The following is a 22,393-nucleotide window of genomic DNA, read 5'->3' on the forward strand; positions in this document are numbered from 1 at the left end:
CCTACTCAGTATTCATGTATTTTTTAGAGGACTGATGCGAACTGGTTCAGTGGTTTTACTGCATAGCAGTACCTTTGTCTTAACCAGAAATTCCAGCTAATGCTTGCTAATAACAGTGCTTTTTCCTACAAAGTCTTTCTATGAAAGATGATTGGGGTAGTTTCTGGCTGTAAACTGAAGGTTTTCTAACATACTGACTTACCCTGCCATTCACGTTTGCATTGCTTACACTTATACAAAACTTCTGAGATCACATGATGGAGATTTGGACTGACTTCAAAATGGCAAGAGAAATGGCTATTTGGGGGTGTATATACACATCTCAGTGAATTTGAAGGTAAGAGCTAGTACTTCACTGTTTCAGAAGAATTCACTGAATGCTTTCCAAGCTGTAATAGGTAAGACAAAGGACAGCAAATTGATAATTTGCTCGAGATATTATCTACAGCATTAGAGACATTCTAAATATAATTGTCCTGATCTCTCAGCTTTCAAATTAACTTCTTCCTAATTGCTACTGTGCTCCTTGCATTTAAAGCCTAACAGTGCATCAAGCTCCTAGGATTACTTATTATAACAGATAATCCTACAAAAGCGTATACATCACAGTTTCAGATGCGGAACGTACAAATAAGCAAGTTCTAGTTCTGTGCGCACTGTTTAACATAGCGATCATTTTACGTAGGAGCAAGTACAATTAGAACTTGAAAATACCAGCTGCTATAGTTCCATTTTTGTTAAATGGCAAAGAAACTGGCAGTAGCTCCTGATAACTTTCTTTCTTGCAGCACTTGTACCTTTTACAAGGTTAAAATTTCTTAGCAACACTTGAAGTTTTCTCTTGGGATCAATGAAATATTCACCTGCATTTGGCGCTGCTGCTGTTATTTATCACTGTCTATTGTCAAGGCAACAGAATATGTAAGTAGGCATGAAAATGGACTTCTCTAAAATCAGAAGCCAAACTTTGAACTGTAAGCTGTATGCGTGACAATGCAGCTTACGCACTGTAGGGATTGAACTGATTCTCCTTGTGCAAAAATAGTGTTCTTGCCAAGTAAGGGAGTTGTTAACCTCTCCCTGTTATGGAGGAACCACAACACAAACGGTAATGTGGAGTACAGTAGTTATAAGAGACCATGGCACCTGGCCATTTTGTCATTAATAAAGCCAGTTTTCTTGCAGCTACTGCATCTGTACCAGCTGATCTGCCTCACTATGTGATTTCAGCTTTTTCCCCACTCTCTAACCGGCTCTTTACCTTGAGAACATCTTTATAATAGCAAGGAGACTGAAAAATGAATGTGCCAGGGTATCCTGGAGCTGTAGCAGAGGACTGGAGGACTGAGCTCCCTAAAGTTTGCCAAGTATACAATGCAGAGAATTGTTCTTTCTGTCTGATCATCCAGCTGGATTCTTTAATGGTTGTGGTAGAGTCTAAGATGCAATCTCTGCAGTTCGCCGTTTCTTCAGGCTTTCCCTTGTTACATCATATGGCTACAGAACTTACCTCAAAACCAAGACAGATTAAAATTTGTCATGATTAATTTGCCACTGTGGTGCTGGTAGTTTACAAGTCAGGGCTGATGAGGCAAACTTCAATGTATCTGATGGGAATGCTTTTTACATTATACTAAAAGGTTTAAAAACATCATCAAGTTTTACACAACTGAGTCCAAACCAACCTAACAGTAAGAAAACTTTCTAATAATGTTGCCCATGGTGAGAATTTACTGTATTAATATTGAGTTAATGTTCTCTAAAGCTGGAAGGAGGGAAGCTGAGTTTCAGAAAATCTGTCATAAGCATAAGGTTATTCATGGACCAGGAGATCTTTGAAAACTGTACTGTAAATACATCTAAGAATAGAAGCTTGGTATTTACTGCCACAATATTAATTATTTGCTATATCAGTCTGTGGAATAGGAAAGAACACAAAAAATGTACAAAGAATTACAGAAAGCTGATTATTGGGGGGGGGGAGGGCCCCCGCCAACCAAACCAGTCAAATTGTTGCAATCCTAACAAATGTCCCTAAAACAGTGAGTTTTGTAAAATGGACAAGACAACTTGACAGCTTTAAAACAGTGCATTAATCTTGCTTAGTGCAGAAGAAACAAAATAATCTACAAATAACAAATGAAATAGCCAGCTTAATTGCAGTTCCTAGGCTGAGTGAATTTTAAGAGGGAGTGGAGTATAAATAAGTTACAGAGACAGCAAGAAAAAATCGATGTTTATAACCTACTTTTTAATAATCTTTAGTATTAGTTGCAGCATTTATATCTATTACTCGCAAAAGCAAATAGTTGTATTTGCTTTAAAAAGACAGGTCACAACAGCATTAATTATACTCTGTACTTTTTGTTCAAGATACTGGTTAAAGTGCCAAAACCTCCCAGATAGAGAATGCTGACCGTATGTGCTACCTCAGAGCTTCACTCTTCTGTCTGTTCATGCTGCGTAAACCCATTCAGTTGCACATTCTGTAGATTGCCACACCCTGATGGGGCAGTCTCTCCTTTGGTTTGTAGTTAATTACTTATTTCCTTGAAGGGCATACTTGCCTTCAGGCCACTCCATCCATCTAACAGTGCTGCACCCAGAACAGTCACATAGCAATGGATGTGTCCGTCTGGATTCCCCAGCTCCTGTCTCCTCCCTTCACTGGGATTCCTCAGCCTGTTTGCGTAGCAGCTCAAGACCTGTTATTAAATACATGTCCTTCCTTCCTTCCCTAAAAACTCACTACCAGTATTACCCTTGTATTTTATCCTAAACCTTTCTTTTTTTTTTCACTACAGTATTCTGTAATCATTACCGCTTACTGTTCATCTCTACAGTGCATAATGGGTTCTTCTACTAGTCCGAGCACTTGCCAGCACCTTTTCTGGCCCTTCTGAGTATACTTCAGAAAGCATAGTTGTGATAGATTTTACTTTTTGTACAAATGAGCTAGAAATGAAGAGAAGGGCTGTTTTGGGTTGCTGGTCTTTTCTACTCAATTAAACGTTTCTCCAACTTCGCTCTAATCTTCCATTACAAGCATCTGATACAAACCATGAGATTAGAGAATGCTATTTGTTTTTGAGATCAGAGAATGCTTGTGTTGCCTTGCTTTATTATTGGTGCAGTTGTTGCTGTCAGTCTCAATTACCTAGGCTTCTTATGAAGACTACAGAATTCACATGTGATACTCTTCACACATTCACCTGTGTTAAATCCACCAACTCAGTGGTCTGAATTGCTGAATCCCAGTTTGAATGCTGCAGCTTGAGCTCACCTGCACTTCACACATTCTTTCTGGTAACACAGCAGAGGTGAAATCCCTGTAATTAAACTCGCCCCTCACTGTACCTGGCTTGCACGCTTTATCCCAGTACTTCAGTTTTGGCCCAGTCACACAAAAGGCCTCTCAGCCATCAGCTTTGCGGGAGGTTGGCCGCTAGACCCTACTGATCCATTTTCTAGCTCCAAACCAGCAGAGCTGATTGCCATCGTATAAAGCTTGCAAGGATCTCTGCTGGATGCGTGAACTGTACCAAGTGGGAAGGCAAAGATGATACAAAAACACAGCCCTGCACTCTGAGTTGGCAGTGTAACTCTTAACAGAGCAAAATGTCAATGTTTGGAAAAGGCTACCATTTGTAAATATATCACTCATTAATTACAGTTCTGCGGAGTTCTTTCTTCTAGTGTCCACAGCATCCAAGTACAGAAAAATAAATTTATTAACATTAAAAAAAAAGTACACAGCATCAGTTATTTTTTTCCAAGATTGATTTAGCAATGTTGAGTTCTCTCTGTAGCATTAATCTCCCATGCTTATGTACATGCACTGTCAAATTACTTTTATAACTGCATGAATTGAGTACTTTTTCTCCACTATAATCCCATAGCATACACCTCTTAAATTAGTAAATAAAACTCTATGACAACAGGTGTCTTTTGGCACACTATAGTAAAATTAAGTAAATTCACTCAAGTAAAATTAAACCACTGGATTCATCTTTCTTGTTACTACTGCACATCACAAACTACTGCTCTTTGTGCCTTAAAAAAACATCATATTTACTTCTGAGACAGAGGTTGCATATCCTTGGCCCCTCACAAGGCTGGTACCTAGTTTAGAAGTTTCTCTATCAAGTCCTTCCTTGCACAAGTCAGTCACAATTTAGTATACTACTATAATCCACAAGATGAACAGATCAAGAACTTTCCTATTTCTTGTTCAAGTCGGTACACACTAGGAAAAGGCAAAGCTTGTCTTACCAGAGGAGCAGTTATCAAAATTGAGATCTCCACAGATTACATCAAAAGCCACCAGCTCCTCTGGATTGGCTGTGCTGGAGGAGGAGGTAGATTTTCTGAATTCAGACAGCCAATCTTGAAGCATATCCAGTTGCTCACACCGAACAGTAGTGTCTCCTGTAGCAAAGAAAAAAAATAAATACCAAGAAGTAAGATCTTTTAGGGTGATGTTCAGATTGCTGCATGCCTGTGTGAGCGAGTCCAGCAAAATCACTAGTGCCAGTGCTGTTCCATTGGTGCAAGGTCTCTGTAGAGCTGGGTCTGCATCTCACTTGATTCAGTCAGAGGATGTAGAGATTAAAGTAAACTAGGAATTAATAAAATTTATAAAAATAAAAATAACAGAGCTATTCCAATCTCATTTTCTTTCCCCTTATCCATCAAACAATCTCTTTAATGGAGCACGTGCAAGCAATGAAATTAAAGGCCTACCTTTTATTTAAAATAACAAGGAAAAAAAAACCTCAGCACATGCAGTGCTAAATCTGCACAAGGCCAAATTAAGCCTTGAAGCCAGATTTACAAGAGCTGTAAGTGGTACCTTAGCCTTATGTGGCCTTGACTGCAGATGGAGAAATTCTATATAATTAGCTATATTAAAAATTCATACATAGAATGACACTAGGTGAAAGTCCAGCTTTTCAGTTAAGAAATACTGCATCTCAAGTTGTATATACAGAAGAAGGTATCTTTAGTTGCATGGTTTTGACCATTTTTTTCTATGGGATACCTGATACAGAATGAGCAGATAAAAGTCATTAGAAGTCTTCGTAAATGCTCTGGCAAAAATGTCAAAATTCTGAAATTAATAGTAAAGGGTGAACTTCTGTAGTTGTTTAAATGTGGAGTAATTACAGTCATAAGTAAAATGTAGTCATATTATTAGCTATGCTATTACTAGATATCTTGAAAAAAAGGTGCAAAATTAAGAAATGGCACGGATAATATAGCATGCTCAGTAAATAATGTTTAGCCCAAGAAAGCTCCAGCTAAATACAAACTGAATCAGAAATGTTCAACCAAGCATAATTTACTACAATCCTAAACAATTAAATGAAATATTGAAAAGAACATGACCAGGAAGAGAGACCTTTAAGTAGGTCCTGACACTGACTCATCTCTTCAGACTGTTAATTCAAACTGCAAGTAAACTCATCTTTTTTCTTCTACTCATCAGTTATTCCCCACAAATCCGTAACAGTTGGGCTGTAACATACAAGCTTGTACAAGGGCTCTTTGGATCTCTTCCCTGATCTGCAGTTTCTAGTGCTTGTACGTCACGTTTAGATAATACCCTAATCACACAGCTTGACATAAATCCAGTCCTGTATTCTTGGAAAAAAACCCTCAGTACTACAGTGCACGTGAAGTGCAGAAGTGCACTTCACGTATTTACTAATTATGCATACTGATATACTACACAGCACAAGAAAGCCTTATAGTTAAGACACAGTTAGAGAAAAGCACAAGAAATAGGTCACATGGAATAAATACAGCCTGGAGCAGGTGATACTAACTACAAATGGTGTGTGACTAACATATACATTCTGCGTAACTAAAGACACATATGAAATTACAGCGTCAGGGAAAGCATGACATTCCAGGGGGCCTCTGGCAATCATCTGGTCTGTCCCCTTTGCTCAAGCAAGGTCACCTCAAGCAGGTTACTCTTGACCACATCCAGTTAGGCTTTGATTGTCTCCATGGATGGAGATTCCACAGCCTCTGGGCAACCTGCTCCAGTGCTCAGTTTCCCTTTCTATTCAAAACAAAACAAAAACAAAACCCTCCTTTGTTAAAATACCATTTCTTGCATTTCAGTTTGTGCCCATTGCCTCTTGTTCTATTATTGGGCACCAGCAAGGAGAGTCTGCCTCTAACCTCCGTACAGCCTCCCATCAGGTATTTATACACTTTGGTCAAAGATCCTTTCAGAGCCTCCTCCTTTTGCATTATCTGTATCTCTCTATGCTGGCTTATCACATTAGGCCACCACATTCTTGTGGCCTGCCTTTGTTTCCTTGTAACTTTTAGCATGGTGCCTATTGACAAGACTACAGTAATTTATCTTGCTCCCCACAAAGTCCTGATTATTGCTTAGCTGTCTAAGACAGACTTATTTATCCTTGAAGTGTCGAGATACTGCATGCATTTTCTGGGAAGTATGTATCTGGCATGGTTTCAGTTAGGATGAGTGATAATATAATACAGCCATTACCTATGAGAACATAAAACTGACAGCAACCTGAAACAACACAGCAAACCCACTAACTAAGCACACAAAGATGAAATTCTCCAAAACAGAAAACTACTTATAAAAACAAACAAAAAAAAAGGCAAAAGCTTTTACGAGGATGTTTTGAAAAGAGATGGGTAACATGCATTGCCGTTATTAAAAAAGCATTAACTACATAGTGATATACATCTCCTTCAGTGAGAATTGCGAGCCTTTGTAGCAGCACTGTACGGCAGAAAACCTTAGAAAAATAGGAGCCTTGGAGCTTGAGAAGCAGGCACCTGTCACTTCCTTTTAGAAAAGGTGCAGAACCTGTGGTAGTCCAGCATCTCTGGTTCTCCCCACTAGAGGTCATGGAAGCAATAGCACACTAAGTGGAGTGTGTGCAATCAAGTGAGCTACATTTCCATGACAAAGAAATCCTCTAACACAACCTGGATGTAACTGTTTTCTGAAATTAATATTACCATTATGCAGCTTCCTGTAGCTATACAGCAGGTACTGTATGTATCTGGATGCAAAAGTTCTTAGCAATGCATAGTTTTAGCACCTCTCAGTGATCCATAGCGTTGGAGGTGAAGGTAACTGAACTAATTAGACTTGTAAGTAGAGGGGAACCCAAACCTGAATCCAGAACAACCAACGAAACAGACATTTCAGAAACTGCTGCTGAAACGAAATAAATCAGTTGATATTAACAGAAGGGAGCTAGGTAGTAACTCCCAACTATAACATTCAACTTCTTCCAGCCTGCAGCTCTAATTAAACGTTCAGATAGAATCACTGATCTGACTGACTGCCACCAGTGATGAACCAGAGAATACAGATTTGTGCTAATTGCTCTGCACTCTTCCTCAGTAACTGGGCTGGAAAACTGCAAGTAATCATGTTGTGACTGGTTCCTGCAGTCAGCATTTCCAAGTTTTGTGGTTCCCTTCAGCTTCAAATTTCATACAAGGATGAAAAGGTATTATGGGAAGCCTCTGCCAGCATAAACAAATACTTCACCTTTGTTCATTATAGGGTAGTCAGAGCCACCCTTTTCATTCACTTTTGAAACGCTTAAATGAAACCCTGGCTTTAGTTAGAACTGCATAGGAGGACTGCTTTGTTCTCCCCAGAAAGCTGTTAAGAGAAGGAGCACTAGGTATCGAACAAAGCAGCTCATAGGCCTAGTCAGGGGCTGGAAAGGAACAGTTGCAGTGGAAGTTCTTAAAGCCAGAGTTCTCAGCACTGATCTGTGCTAGGGGATATATTGGAAGGAACCTGGGGAAGACGAGCAAAAACTAAAGTGTAAGGGATAAAGCCTAGTCAAAAGGGAACATTGCTTCCAAGTCACAACCAAAGGATCCCCGTTCAGCCATGAATGTTATGCCTGACTAGGTGATGGATTAAGCAGACTCGTGTAATATATATCTAAGCAAGGATAGGCTGGAGCAAAACAAATGAAAACAAACAAAAAAAACTACCACACCAAGCACCACCACCAAAAAAAAAAAAAAAAAACCTTTTTGCTGGGTTCTGCTGAGTTACCTTTCAGCTAGGCCAGGTCCCCAGTCAAGCACAACACAGCCTACAACAGCTGCATTAGCATAGCTGAGAGGAGGGGGCAAGAGCAGACTGCCATGGTGTGGATAAGCTAGCTTTGTTACTTTAGCAATTTATGTAGAATTACTGCCTGAGGATGTTGAACACCGAAGATATTCCTGATTTTACAGCTGGGATTTCAGACAGTGAGGGATCTCTCTCAGTCCCAAGCTAAATTCTACTTAAGCTATGTGGGGGTTGGTAGAGCTTGAAACTAGTGCTGGAGAAGTCAGAGTTGCCGGTACCTTGATTTTTGATGACCAGATTCACAATAAATGCAAAAAAAAGGGGCATGGCCGGGTTATGAGAGAACATCCAGCATGCTACATCATCTGGACCTGGGCTGGAATAGCTTGAGGCTTACTCTGTTTTGGTGGCTTGGTGGGGTGTCTTAAAGGGGGCGGGGAGGGGGGAGGAGGGGGACTTGGGAAGTAGGTGTATTCTACGAAGCAAAGCCTTCCCAGAACATCAATCACTGACTAACTGAAAGACATAAAAGAAACATGTAAACTTAACAGCCCCCCTGGAAAACAATTACATTCAGGTCTCATTAGAGGACCCCCTCATTTGTCGCAAAAAATGCAGCTACTTCCAGAATGGAAACGAAGAGCTCCTTCATAGCAATGTTCCTTAACAGGTATTGAGATTCAGGAATAGCTATTGAGAGAATAATCCACATCTATTTCTGAAGTTATACTGAAAAAAGTGAAAGTTAGCTTTGAAAAAAAAAAAGCTCAGAATGGAGTTTAGCTAGCACATCTCTTGAAAAAAGTATTAGGAGTTCATTGACTGTAAACAGTTGGATCCCTTCATTTTATACTCATGTAAGTACCAGAACTATCAAGTGCAAGTTTGTGTATCCTAGAAGAGAAGCCAAATTGCACATAGCCATGTATGACAAGATGATTTAAATGGTTAATCTTTTAAACAGTGCTTGCTTTTATAGATAACACATCTTTACACAGTCAAACTGTTTTTTTTTTTTTTCTTGTCATTTATTTAAATGTGTGAAATGGTTTGAATCAGATGATACAAATCAGAAAGCACAGCTCTGCCATACTGTTATGAAGTTTAGTTTTCTATTTCATTACATAAACTAATATCATTTATCAAAGGACATTTAGACTCTTAGATCTTTGTCTGCTCTATTTGAATGTTGCTTGAACCAGATAAGCCTAAAAATATGAAACAAGAACATAAATAGGAAAATGGAAGGTTGTGTTTTTACCCTTGGAGAATACATGGCTAGGTGATTAAAAAGGAAAAGGACAAAAATCAGAGGTTTATAACCTGAACTGGAACAGCAAGAAATGTCAGCTCCACAGCAGCAATCACACAGTACATTACTATGTAATTCCAGAGTTAGAAATAGAAAACTAAAGAATGTTACACTGTTAAAATGTATTTGAAAAATTCATGAAACTTCTTTAGAACTATCCAGTCTCTCTAATGTACTTTAGGGACTGACAGTTTTGTTCCCAATTCTGTCTCTGCAACTGAAGCACTGGCAAAGTAAAAGGAATGCTAGCTGTCTGACCAGGTTAACCTCGACATGCTGTACAGCATAGGTTCAGAGTTCTGTTTACATTGCATTTCTGTCTTGCCTCGGCCTGCAGCACACATGCTGTCTTCAACGAGTCTAGGACAGCTGTGTGGTACTCCGCAGCTCTCAGGAGCCCAGGAGTCACAGTCACATCAAGTAAAACAAACTAGGGATGTGTACCCCTCTGGCTAAACTAAATTTTGATCTTACACAAAGTAAAGGTTTGTAGATTTGACTTTCACTTTATTACTATTATTTTAAATCTAGAACTGGTAGTTTTGATGCAAAGATAGGAGACAGACATTTCCATAGACATCACCAAGTATTTCTAGTATTTGTCAATTTTAATTGATGAGTGTTCAGGCTAGCAGGTAAAATGGAGAAACTTCTTGATTACAACACATATACATAAGAACACTAGAACAGAATGACTTAAAGTTATTAGCTTTTCCTCCCCTCCCTTTCTGGAGTTGATTTGTAAAATGGAGATAAGGCCACCCAGACTGGTTCTGAATAGTGATACTAAAAGGAGAGCTGAATGTTGAGTTACTATCATTAAAAAAAAAAAAAAAAAAAAAAAAAAAAAAAAGTCATAAGAGTTCCTATGATTGTTGAGGAGGAAAAAGCCCAGACACAACATGACGGACCTACCTGAAATTCCAGTCTAGTTATGGTGGACAGTGGAGTCCACGCATCTCACAGACACAGCATACACTATTAGAGAACATTTCCTCATTCTTTTTTTCAATAATTCAGAGAAAATTTAAAACAAATCCTTCTACACCCTGATAAGAGTTTTTGTATTTCATTTATCTAATGGTCTTAGAAGGTTCTGTTTCACAAGAAAAAGGACACATAGGATGCTGTTTCTTGCTGTTGTAAACGTAGCAGTGGAACTGTTTTTAAAACGTGACCTAGGAAATTTTTAAACAGTAGTATTAATTTTCCAACCGTTTATGCATGAAGTTGGCAAGTAAAAGCAGAGAATTTAGGCTTACTCAAGCCACTGATTTCTGATGGGAAAAATTGTCCCAGCTTGTAAAATTTACTTTATAAGCTGATACAGTATGGGTCCACAAATGCAAATAATGATGATTGTAATGCATTTGCTAAAATAACAGTATTTACTTAAGAGGGAACAAAGGGAAGAAGAGTTCTCAAGGGATTTTTAATACTGCGTTATCTTATAATGCTTAATTACTCTAAGACTGAAAATTGAAAGATTCTGTGATGTATTTGTCTACCCTTCACTGTTTCACTGCTATTCGCAATGCACAGTGCACTTTGTGAGAAACACTGGAGGATCAATGCAGGCCAACTTTTGCAGAATTCCAACAAATGAGAAACAGCGAGAAATTAAGAGAAGCAAATATGGACAGTACCTGCAATAGCTTGCAAGTGAGTGCAGGAAATGTATCCCACAATTCTTTGGTCCTGAGGTGTACTTCCCACTTGCACCTGGAAAGGAAGGAAGAAATACCTTATTTCATTAATGGTCATTAGTAGAGGAGCTCACACAGCCCCGCTTCCAACCCCAGCTGTGCAGTCTTTGTGTGCACCTTTAGCCTTTTTTTACCTATCTAGCTCCATTTTGAATGCACACACACACATTGGAGACACCTGATCATCACACTTGGCCTCCCCAGGGTCCCACTTTGCTGATAGCACACTCGTTCCTGCTCACCACTACATCAAAGATTCCGATGATTCTGACTTTCTCTAGCTCTTCACAGTCTCACTGGTTCTCAGTGCCAGTTATTTTGCCACCATTTTGTATCCCAGCTCTCGTTCATATACGAATTTTGGATTTTGATTGGTTATTTTTTACATTCTTCTGCAAAGGTTTGGGGAATATTTGCTGTCTCAGCAAAGGATTTACATTCTTCCATTGCATAATTTCACAGTGGCAGCCCCCATGTCTGTCAACCACATGAAAATATGACATGCACCCCTGCATTTATGCACAGAAGAGGCAGGGCTTCTAAGGAAACTGGAATGTAATGTAACTGCTCCTGTGTATCATATACTACAGTATTTAGAAAAAAAATGTATTTGCTGGTGAACACACAAGCAAATGAAAATCAAGATTCTGGCAGTTCAGGCCTTCTGCAGTTGCTTAGCAATGGTGAAAAAAATTAAAAGTAAAAAATCAGGGAAGCAGAGCTTGTTTTTAGTTTGCTCTTGAGGATGGATTCTCTCTTAGTACAAAATGAGGCCATTACTGCGCACCGTATCCCATCACCATACAGCACCCCTCTTGCCAAAGTATCTGAAAATTTTCAGGCAGTGTGATGCTATTTGCATACTACTGCAAGATCATTCTGCCCAAGCTCATTTAATGAGGAACTAATTCAGGTTTTCTGTCATAAGACGCATGACTTGCATCAGTTATACCATCATAGAATGAAAAGGACATCTGGGGGTCCTCTAGCGTACCCCCTGCTGAAACAGACCCAACTATATGAGGTTGCATAGAGCTTTGTCAAGTTCTGCATTAGCTCCAAGGATGAAGATTTTACCACCTCACCAAGCCCTTGTTCCAATAATTGACCATCTCATATTTGCAGTAAATGAATTTATGTCACTTGCACTCAACAATGCCTTGTTAACCTTCAGTTTTTGTTCCAGCTAGAAGAGCATACAAAAATCATCTTGCATTATTCTGTCCTCAGTCTCTTCAGTCCTCTTTTAGACAGATTTCAAATTAATATTGATGGGGTTCTTACTGCTGTTCCCAAACAGTTACTTCCTTCAGGGAGCCTGAAGGCAGAGGAAGATGAGGAAAATATGCACATCACTGTTGATTTTACCCCTACACCAGAGGATTCTCCTAAACACACGAGACTGTAACAGGGTCTCAAAGGATATGGCAATCTGCTCGATGGCTGCCGACTACTGCAAGAGCTTGGGTATGCAGACCTCTTTCTTCCTCCATCAGGCTGCCTTGGTCTGAATGTATCCCAGGGTCACAGGTAAACTAAAAGGGGTGTTCTCTCCAATTTCCTACATAACATACGCGGTTTCAAGAGAAAACTGGGAAAACAGTAGTTTAAATCCTGTACTTTCTAGGGCGGGCAGGTGGATGAATAATATTTTCTGAACTTAGTAATTCAGAATAAGATTTTGACTTCAACACCAAAAACTATATATTGTAAAGTTTACAATATATATATTTTACATATTTACAAATTTTTGGTGACTCCTGCTGCAATGAAAAAGTGTGCATGTGATCCATCTTCCAACGTTACCTACCATAACCATGCTGAAAATACTGCACATAAAGTTTTCTTTCTTACAGCAAGAATGTGCTTCTTATAATCCTCTTATTGCCTAAAACAGATGGAATCATTTTCTAAAAAAGCACAAAAGATTAAATCTAAAAGCTAAACGTCCGAATATAAGTTATAGTCAGTTGAGGAAAAAAAAAAGCTCAAATTGGCTTTAGAATTTCCTGTGCAGCCTTAATGGAGTGCCTGACAAGACCTCATACTCCTAAACCAATTTATATATAGTATCGCACTCACACCCATTAATCAGAAATAAATATTTGTCATACTGTCCCTGCATGCACATATCTGTATTGTAATGGACTTGGGATCTCTAGCTCTCAAAGAATGACAAGAAATGGCCTGGAGGAAACACTGACTACTTCTATGTGCAGCACAACAAATGCCACCCCAGGTTGCATTTTGTATTTACAACAATTTGCATTGTTGTATACAGGGGGATAGTGTCCCCATAGCTCTGCACTGGATAGAGGAAAAAAAAAAAAAAAAAGCCTAAAGCAAGAGCTGAAGACATTAACATAATTGGAATTTCTTTGGAAAGTGCCAGCATGGAAGTACATCCAAAACAGATCATCTCCCAGATTTCACATTTCCTCCAACTTTTTTGACTTCCATCATATATGTGACAACTACTAGGAGAGAAAATAAGTACCCTTGCAGCCTCTTGGTGTATTTTCCAGCTACAGAAAAGCACTAGGATATTAAATAAACAACTGATTATTCAGTCTAATTTGGTATTTCACAGATGGAAAAGAACTATGGGATGTGCAGAGAGGAAAACTACTTGACCTCCCAAATATTACAAGCCTTGTAATTCTGCACAGAAACGTTCCTTTGTGTGGTCAAATACTGTAGCTACTTTTAGACTGTTCCATTTTCAAGGCTATATTATTTTGTGGTGACTGAGTCTGACCAGCTTCGTGGCACTCCTGCAGGAAGAGAACTCGGAGTGTTCATTTTAGCCTGCAACGTGCATCCTGGCAGAAAGGTTCCACTTCCACCAAACCAAGTGAGCACTTCACAAGTAAAATGTACTTCTTGCTGCTTAGAACAGAAGAAACATCTAAATTCACATTTATACAGAAAATGTATGTAGGTAAGTAAGGCAGGCTTCATCATAAACCTGAATTCTGTTCATTTCAGATGGTCTAGTAGCTCTGTGAATCAGTAACATTCATTGAATTACTTTTATAGAGAAGTCCTTCAGATATTGCAATCTGAAGTCTTAAATGTATCATGGACCACTTTACTAAAAATTTCTGTAGACGTAGAAAAGCAATATCTAACTATAAGTTCCCAGTCTTGTAGAACGGGATAATCATGGCATGAGGAAAAAGTCGTATGATGTTATCTAGAGGTAAAATTACAATTGAGAGAACATACTTGTTGTTTCATAAAGTGTCCCTATTATATAATTCTAAGTTGATAGAAACAAGTTACTTTTTTTCATTATTATGCTGCAATATGCAAAATATATTCCAACTCTTAGTACATTTGCAAAGGTTAAGTAATCAAACTAGTCAAACATCTGTAAAAGTAAAAGCTAGGAGAGCATTCTGATCCCTGCTACAACACTGAACATCTACATTTTGTCAGCTCTTGGGAGAGAAGGGAAGCTCATTGCAGATAAGAAAGGCTTTTTTTTTTTATATAAAGAGGAAAGTCTGCTCAGGCAATTTTTGCTTGGAAGTCAAAGTGGCAGTTGTTACCACTATATATTTACATTCATCGCTTACCCGTGAATTTAGTAAGTGCAAAACTGACAGCTCCGTATTTTTATTTTCAGGCACAGGAGACTGACATCAGGTACTTTCTTCTAAAAGATTCTTTCTCACCTTATGTCACAGAACATTAGTAGAATATATTGGAGATACCATGCTGACACTGGGCTATACAGTGCAAAATTGTATATCAAAAGCTTGTCCAATACAGACTAAGTACTGAACTTAGATGTGTATCAGATAAAAAACAATGCTCATGAAAGAAATCAAGCCAACAAGGCTACAGTGGAAAGATTCCTGTTGACAAGTAAAAAAAATCACAAGTAGCAACAGTTGAAATTTTACAGCTAGAGTGCAAGAAATAACTTTAAATTCAATCACATTACTTGCTATCATGGGAATTTTCAGAGCTAACTGGAAAATCTTGCACATCTCATGTTTATCATACTCCAGTACAGTAAGTATACAAAGCTGTAAACATGACAAATATCTTGTCTTTAACAGTTTATATTTACACACATTTGTCCCAGTAGTGCAAAACAGTTCTCTTCTATCTGGATCTCAAGAAAAGCATCAATAGATACATAAACAAAAAAACAGAAATGCTGCCTAAATACTAGGGATATTTCAATGCCTCCTCAACAAACTGCTTCAAATCTGTCCTCGTTGTGTTAGAAAATCAACTACTCGGAAAGAAACATTATTTTATGTTTAAAAATTTGGGCTGTGCCATTCATAACAAATGACACTCAATTAAAGAATCAAACCAACTGACCAATAATGTGTAGACAGAAACAAAAAGGTTGTTAAGAGGAAAATCTAGCCTTTAGTGGTATTTTGTAGAAAAAAATCCTAAGCAAGGTAGACAATTTCTCAACTGAAATGTGCACCCTATAGTACAAAGTGTTTAAATACACACATGTTCAAAGGATATGTCATTGCCTTCTCTTTCATGGGAAGGAAATCCAGGTGTGCAAACCAGAAAAGAGATAAAATTTTGTCATACTCCTGAAGAAAGAGCTCCACAGAATTTGTCACTCCACAGTCTACGTGCAGGCAACAAACCCAAAGCTAGGGAAGGTAAATAATCTCAGTGTAACATTAAGAATCCTTCAGGGAGATGGGATATTACACAGAATAGTTGTAACTTCCACCATTATGGCTTAATTACATCATGGACTGTAAGTGAGTTAAATCATTCATTTCATCAGATTAATTATCATTAAGGTGTCAATTTTGTCATTGGAATAAGTATGAGTTGTAGTAGTGATGCCTGCATTACTCTTTGAGGAAGGTAAAGGTATGTCTCTGAAGTACAACATAGCTCTATGGCAAATTCATATTCATGACAAGAATCAAGATAATGATCACACTATGAAGGAAGACTAGCCAAGCTGAAAAGCACACCTGCATGCTCTGTGGGGAAGAAAAACATCAACAAAAAAGCCCTCTCCTTAAAAACAAAAGCATGAGGATTGCATTTGCAAAAAACATCATCTCAGCAAAGGGCTGGAGTTACTGTTTGTCTTTGAAATAAAACATCCAGACAGACAATAGGAGCAGGGTACATAGAGTGACAGTAGAAGTGGTAGCGTCTTGCGCCCACAGAAATACTCATCCTGCTGTATGTAGCCGATGAAGTTCAAGGGAAATACCCTTAAAAATATGTGAGCCCAAGACAAAGAGCTGCATGACACCCCAGTAGTGGTATGTCCACATGCTCATGGTTCACACCTGGATTGATGCTCTCAGATCCTGGTAACAGCACAGTTTGTACCTCCTCCCTATTTCAATCACTAGGAGAGTATCACGTAGACATCCCATCTACCTTAGTACAATGAGCAGACAATAAGAGTGATTGAAGAGAAAATAAACTAACGTATGATACAGATTCTCTCTTTCAACTTTTCTGTAGTCTGAAACTTTATCAGTTCCTCATGGACGTTTTTCCCCCCTCCATTTCAGCTATTTTCCAAGGCTAGCGGGAGAGTCAGCACCAAGAAACTAATGGAAGAACCAATCAAACCGTGTGCCCAAGCGCTAATTCCTGTTAAGAGATGATGCCAAAGAAAACTTGCTGTGACTCACACAGTTCAAACATTCCTGTCTCACACAGATGATTTAGAGTAGAGCTAACTTCCAAGAACTATTTATTTTATTCCTGTACTTTGTTTTCTTTGTAGTAGTTTTTTTGTTAGACCCATTGTAAAAACAGGCATCTTGTACTTCCACAACTCTGCCTTTTGCCTTCAGGGAGATGTAGCAGCTGCTAAAGAAGAGGCCTTAGTTGAATTACTAATTTAATATTATAAATATATTTATCTAAGCATATTAAATAAAAAAGTATTAAATGTTAGAGATCAGCACAAAATTCTTTTTGGTGCTTTGCAATTATTTCTAGCCATCGTAGCGTTTGATTTTTTCAGAATTCTGTTTCTCTGCACCTACCACGTGACAACGACTGCTGCTTCATGAGCTCAGAGAATTAGTTATTTGGCAAAGCTTCATTAAGTTTCTATGTGAGGGAAAGTGACTATAAATTGGTGCCATGAGTGAAGGGCCCTCTGTTTTCTGGAAAGGATAAAGCCCACAATTTGATCTCAATCCTGTATTTCATCCTCCACAACAGTTGTAATATGTCCCATTAATGAAGGAGAAAAAGCTTGGGATTAATAACTTCAGTTATATCAAGGTGAAGTAAACATGGTAGAGTTTCATGGGTAGGGTTGTCCCTTAAAAAGAGAAAAAGAAAAAAGCCTCAGCCATTTTACTGGACTCTGTCCAATTCTTACATTAACATTTTAAAGCAGAAACTGAACATGTGGAAAATGTTTAGGTTACCCTCCTGAGTTAAACAGGACAGCTTTAGAGTTATCTAAACAAAATCATGAGCAGCACTAGACACTTCTTTTAACATCTTGGGATAACTTAGGTATGGGACAACTGATCAAGGAAAAGAGTCTGAAATCTCTTACTGGCCTCAGAAAGCAGCCATCCTGCTTTTTCTCTGTAATCCTTAGGTAAAAAAGGTTCCCAATAGGTTGTCCAACTGCATAGCGTAAGTTACCCCTTCATTCTCAGCCATAAAGACAGCTTAAATTACCCAAGCAAAATTTAACTGCATCTGTAATACAAAAAAGAATGAGAGATTGTAATTCAGGGAACCCTCATTTTATCATAAAAAGCAGACACTCAGACTAGCAAATAAGAAGAAACTGCTTGGAAGCAGTTTTGCAATTGGAGCTAGTGCTCCTTCAACCATCTGTTACAACCACTCCAGCTCTTTTGAGAACAAGGTTAGGTTTGCACATAAAGCAAAGGTTGCTAGGTTTCCTTTAAAACAACGAATAATAACATGTTCTCTCTACAATTACTGTACTTCCTGAGAACAGCATTAATTTTCAGAGAATTTGAAAAGTAAATCTGTTAATAAGCTTAGGAATTAATATTAAACACAAGTTCTTTCAGAAATTTAGCAAAACCCACAAGACTTATATTTTTTCCTTTTTAATTCTTGCAGTCTTTGTGTTAGAGTACTATTATCCGTTCAAACTACCCACATCAGACTGTGGTTTTGCTTTTGCTTTATGTCCAAATACTGTGTTTTAAACAAGAATTCTTATTTTTGCTAAAAGTATCTCTCTTAGAAGATGCCAAAGAGTAGAAGCCTCCTACCAAGAACACTAGGAAGAATAGCATCAGTTCAATGTAATTTGACTTCTCCCAGTCTTAGTGGGAAGAAAATCACTCCAAAACCTTTGCTCAGTAAATAGCCAGTTTGAGAGTATCTCTTTGATTGACCTCCCTTCCGCAACTGTGCATTTACATATCTTGTTGGCTTAGGCTCACATGACAGTTATAGCCATTACATTTTAAGGCTAGAAGGGCATAATTTGACAGCAGAGCTGGACAGACCCTCCAACTCTAACTCACCAGGTCAAGTTAAGGGTGAGTTTCCTGGATTTATTACACTAGTATCCAAAACTTGAACAGCAAAAAAAAAAAAAAAAAAAAAGCAGTACAACTAAGCATATTGATATACACTAATACCCCTATCTAAAGATGAATGATTTTTGAAGCCTTCTAGTAACTTACAAACTGGTGCCCTCACTGGTAACTTTTTAAATTGATTTGCCTGCAGTATCATAATCCAGTTTCTGCAAGGGACATGCATTTTTTAACTCCCTTTAAATTCATTAAAAATACTATGAATTAAAATTATATATGTGTCAAACCAACAACTGCAGAACACCTGAGAAAACTGCAGTCTGCATCATGTTATATACAAGTACATGCAAGCTAGCTTATTAGCTAGAATCACCAGCATGGGATAGCACCTGTGTCAGTCACACTTCCCTCCTCTGTCTGGAGCAGAGCAGCAATAAGAGACAACAGAGATATAAAACCTACAAAGCAGACTCAAGGGTTCTTTTCTTAGGCATTTTAAATTAATGTGAAATGCAACACCAGAACACGGAATCACGGCAGACTCTCCCAAGGGCTATGACTGTCAAAGTATGAAAATGGATCGGCTGATTTTTATATTTGCTAACTTCTCCTCTGAGTCCTTACCAGCAGCTAAGAACAGTGGTTTAACACTTCAGACAAGAAATTGTCACTTAGATGCAGGTGACATTTCCCCCCTCCTTATGCATTATTTTTTTTTTTCCTGTGACTGTGTCCCTCTTATGTCCCAGTGAGGGCCTCTTATACTGGACACAAAAACACTGCTAGAGTTTGAAGAGATCGAAGTGCTCAATGTTAGTTCTCTACTAATTTAGAAAGCAGACTTCACAATAGCTTCTCACAACTCTGTCATCCTCATGCCTTCATCCTGAGCTGGGAAGCACCTATCCAGATGAGAACAACAGCCTGTGATCTTTGTCAGGAAAATGCCAGCAGCAGCACCTTTTGTGGCAGACAACTTCAGGAAGAGAACAGACCAAGACTAGCCAAATTCCATTGCACGGGTCTCTGGATAGCTTAGGTAGCATGAGGCTGTGTTAAAAGTCCCTATAATTTACTTACATCTTCTTTCTTTGGCTGTGACAGCCCAGGTGTTAAAACCACAATCTAATCCCATTACCTTCTTGTGCTTTAGTTTCTCCTTTATTAAGCAGATGTTGACCTTTCTTTATTATGCACTTTGAGACATACAAATGAAAAGCTGTATGTAAGAGCTGATTATTGTTTTAGCTACTAATAATAACCCTTGAGCTCTCTAAGTCTCTCAGGTAAAATAATTCTGTATAACTAAGCAAATCTTTCAAATCCTTCCAAATCTCCACCTGAACTTTACAATCTAGATGGTGAAGGCAGTGGAGGAAAGAGGCAATAGAAAATTTCCTATTCACTTTAAACAAAAACGAAAAAATGCATGAAATGCTTCACCCTGGCAGCAGGGATCTGTCATGTGACACAACTCCCCCAGAACAGTTTTGCCTTTTCCTTCCAAATAATTCAACTTGCATTAAAGGTTTAGTTCTGAGACCTTCAGTTCATCTCAATAGTTTGTAGCAAGGAGACAAATAGTGCTCTTTAAATAAGAACCAATTTCCTCCTCTGAACATTCCTCTGCATTTGGATATTGGGTCTTTCCCATGGATCTAAATGATTTCAGCAAAGGCTTTATCCTCCCAGTGAGTGAAACCACAGTGATTTTATCTGTATTGTCAGAATTTGCAAGTCTTCTCCCCTCGCTTGCTTTTCACACCTTTTATTTATTTATATTTTTTTTAAACACCACGGAAAGCAATTGGCCCTGTACTCAGAGATGGAACCTCTGCAGGGGGAACAAGCTTCTAAAGCACGCTTCAAAACTTAAGCGACATGTTTCCAACTCCAGAAGTAGGAGCACTGTGTTTTTCACAGGAGTCATAAACTTAAAAAAGCATTTGCACAGGACAGAGACACTTCCTAAGTCCACAGCAGCACGGGATGAGAGGCCGTTAGGAGGACACTTCTGCAAGGCTGTATTATTGCTGTCTTTGAAATCATGGAGATAAGCTCTAACGTAGGATCAGATTATGTCGTATGCACAGAAAGTAAAGCAAGAGCTGCCCTCAGCCAGTAAAAGAAATGATGTAAAACCAGAGATGTAAGTACTAAGTAAGATGTAAGTACTAAGTAAGATGTAAGTAGTACTATGCCATTCAAATTGGCTAGAATGACCCCTTCTAAGCAGTTACTGTATGCTTTGTTAGCTTGCTGCTACCCCAGCATAAGACCTGAAGAATTCTGAAGCGAACGAATTGATTCTCAATGACTTCAAAACCACACCAGGCTTTTTACTTATTATAGGTTTTGTCACAGGACTTCACACACATGCAGTTACTAATTAAGCACTACATCATGAAAATCAGTTTTAGGTATAACACGCAGTATGTCAGAATGACACGGACATGAGGTAAAAGGGTCTTTTAGTTGGGCCAGAGCTCGGTAATATTTAAAAGAATGTAGTCATCTTTGAATCTTCATATTAATTGGTCCCTATTCCCTGCTCAACTGTAACATTATTTAACAACTTGAATCCATAATTAAGTTCATCATCCCAGAGGAATTCTGAAAGGAGGCTTAATTTTCTGCAAGAGAAATGGAGACATTGCTGTGTGCCTAGCAGGGTAACAAATCAGTGACTCAGCAATAGGCAGTTGAAAGCAGATTGTTTTTAATCTCTTAGTCCCTAATATATGCATATGCCGAAGGGCAGTCTTTGTGATCCTGGTAATTTTTATGTTGAACAATGTGTATGTTCTTTTTTTTGCAAACAGCACTTTATGATGAAAGAATAAGCTCCAGCTGTTTATAAACTCATAAGAGTATAGTATAGACAGATGCAATTTTTTTAAAAACTTGTATTCAAATATGGAATTTTTGTTTTTGCCAAATATATGTGAAATACTGGAGTGTTATCAGACTGCAAGATCTAATATTTGCTTTTTTATGCAACGCAGCATCATTTTTTTTCCTTGTTTACAAACAGCAGGTACAAAACACCACTGATACTTACTAAGGGTCCATATTTTTAATGGCTAGTAATAGCTTTTGCTGAGGACCAGTGAGCATATGCACTAGAAAATACCTAAAATTTCAGTTGATGTATTTTGCTAGCATTAGGAAAAAAAATACATTTGTAATGCATTTCAGTAACTAAAAGCTGTGATGGAATCCCAAAACCTGAAATCCAGTATACTAGGAGATTTTCAGATCCATGTAGGTTTGGGTCCGCAGATCTAGACCTCTGCGCAAAGTTTTTGTTTGTAGTTAATTCCAAATTAAAATGGCCCACATTCCAGTTTATGAAGAGCACTGCTGGATTCTCCTGAGAATTCAGCATGAACAGCTATTAGTCTTGGAAAAGCAAATCATTGCATGCAGACTTGTATTTCTGCTGTTTGTGATTTACAAAGTGTAACCCCAGGCTTCCTGTTCCCATTACCATTAGTTAATTTAAGTAAACTGTGTTAATAAAGGGAAAAAAATCTGTGCTCCCCAGTGTCCCATGCATTTTTGTTTTCTCTTCTTCATATCTCTCCATAGCGATTATTTTGCAAGTAAGAGAGAGGAATAGCCACACAGTTCATTGCAATCCTTTCAGTTTTATTTTACTGGTATTTAGGCTTGATTGTCTTTCGATTCCTTTATAAACATGTAGCGTTTATAAAGGTGTAATGCCCATAGTACTATACTTGTGTTAAGAAGTTTAGAA

At 38.3% G+C, this 22,393-nt stretch overlaps 1 protein-coding gene and 1 long non-coding RNA gene across 4 annotated transcripts in view; one reads left to right on the plus strand and one right to left on the minus strand.

Annotated features, from left to right (window-relative positions):
- Window positions 1-22,393, minus strand: part of SMPD3 (sphingomyelin phosphodiesterase 3) — a 118,595-nt gene that overhangs the window by 12,155 nt on the left and 84,047 nt on the right. For all 3 annotated transcript variants that reach the window (XM_035336550.1, XM_035336551.1, XM_035336552.1), the window contains 2 exons: window positions 11,060-11,135; window positions 4,273-4,428 (listed from right to left, as the gene is read on the minus strand). In XM_035336550.1, coding sequence (XP_035192441.1) covers window positions 4,273-4,428; window positions 11,060-11,135 — 232 coding nt within the window. The remainder of the gene's footprint in view (window positions 1-4,272; window positions 4,429-11,059; window positions 11,136-22,393) is intronic.
- Window positions 9-20,504, plus strand: LOC118172567. The gene is made up of 4 exons (XR_004753757.1): window positions 9-921; window positions 1,186-1,367; window positions 12,420-12,586; window positions 13,710-20,504. It is a non-coding gene; the product is annotated as an uncharacterized LOC118172567 (long non-coding RNA).

The sequence above is a fragment of the Oxyura jamaicensis genome, chromosome 11 (assembly GCF_011077185.1).
Source record: "Oxyura jamaicensis isolate SHBP4307 breed ruddy duck chromosome 11, BPBGC_Ojam_1.0, whole genome shotgun sequence".
Taxonomy (NCBI): domain Eukaryota; kingdom Metazoa; phylum Chordata; class Aves; order Anseriformes; family Anatidae; genus Oxyura; species Oxyura jamaicensis.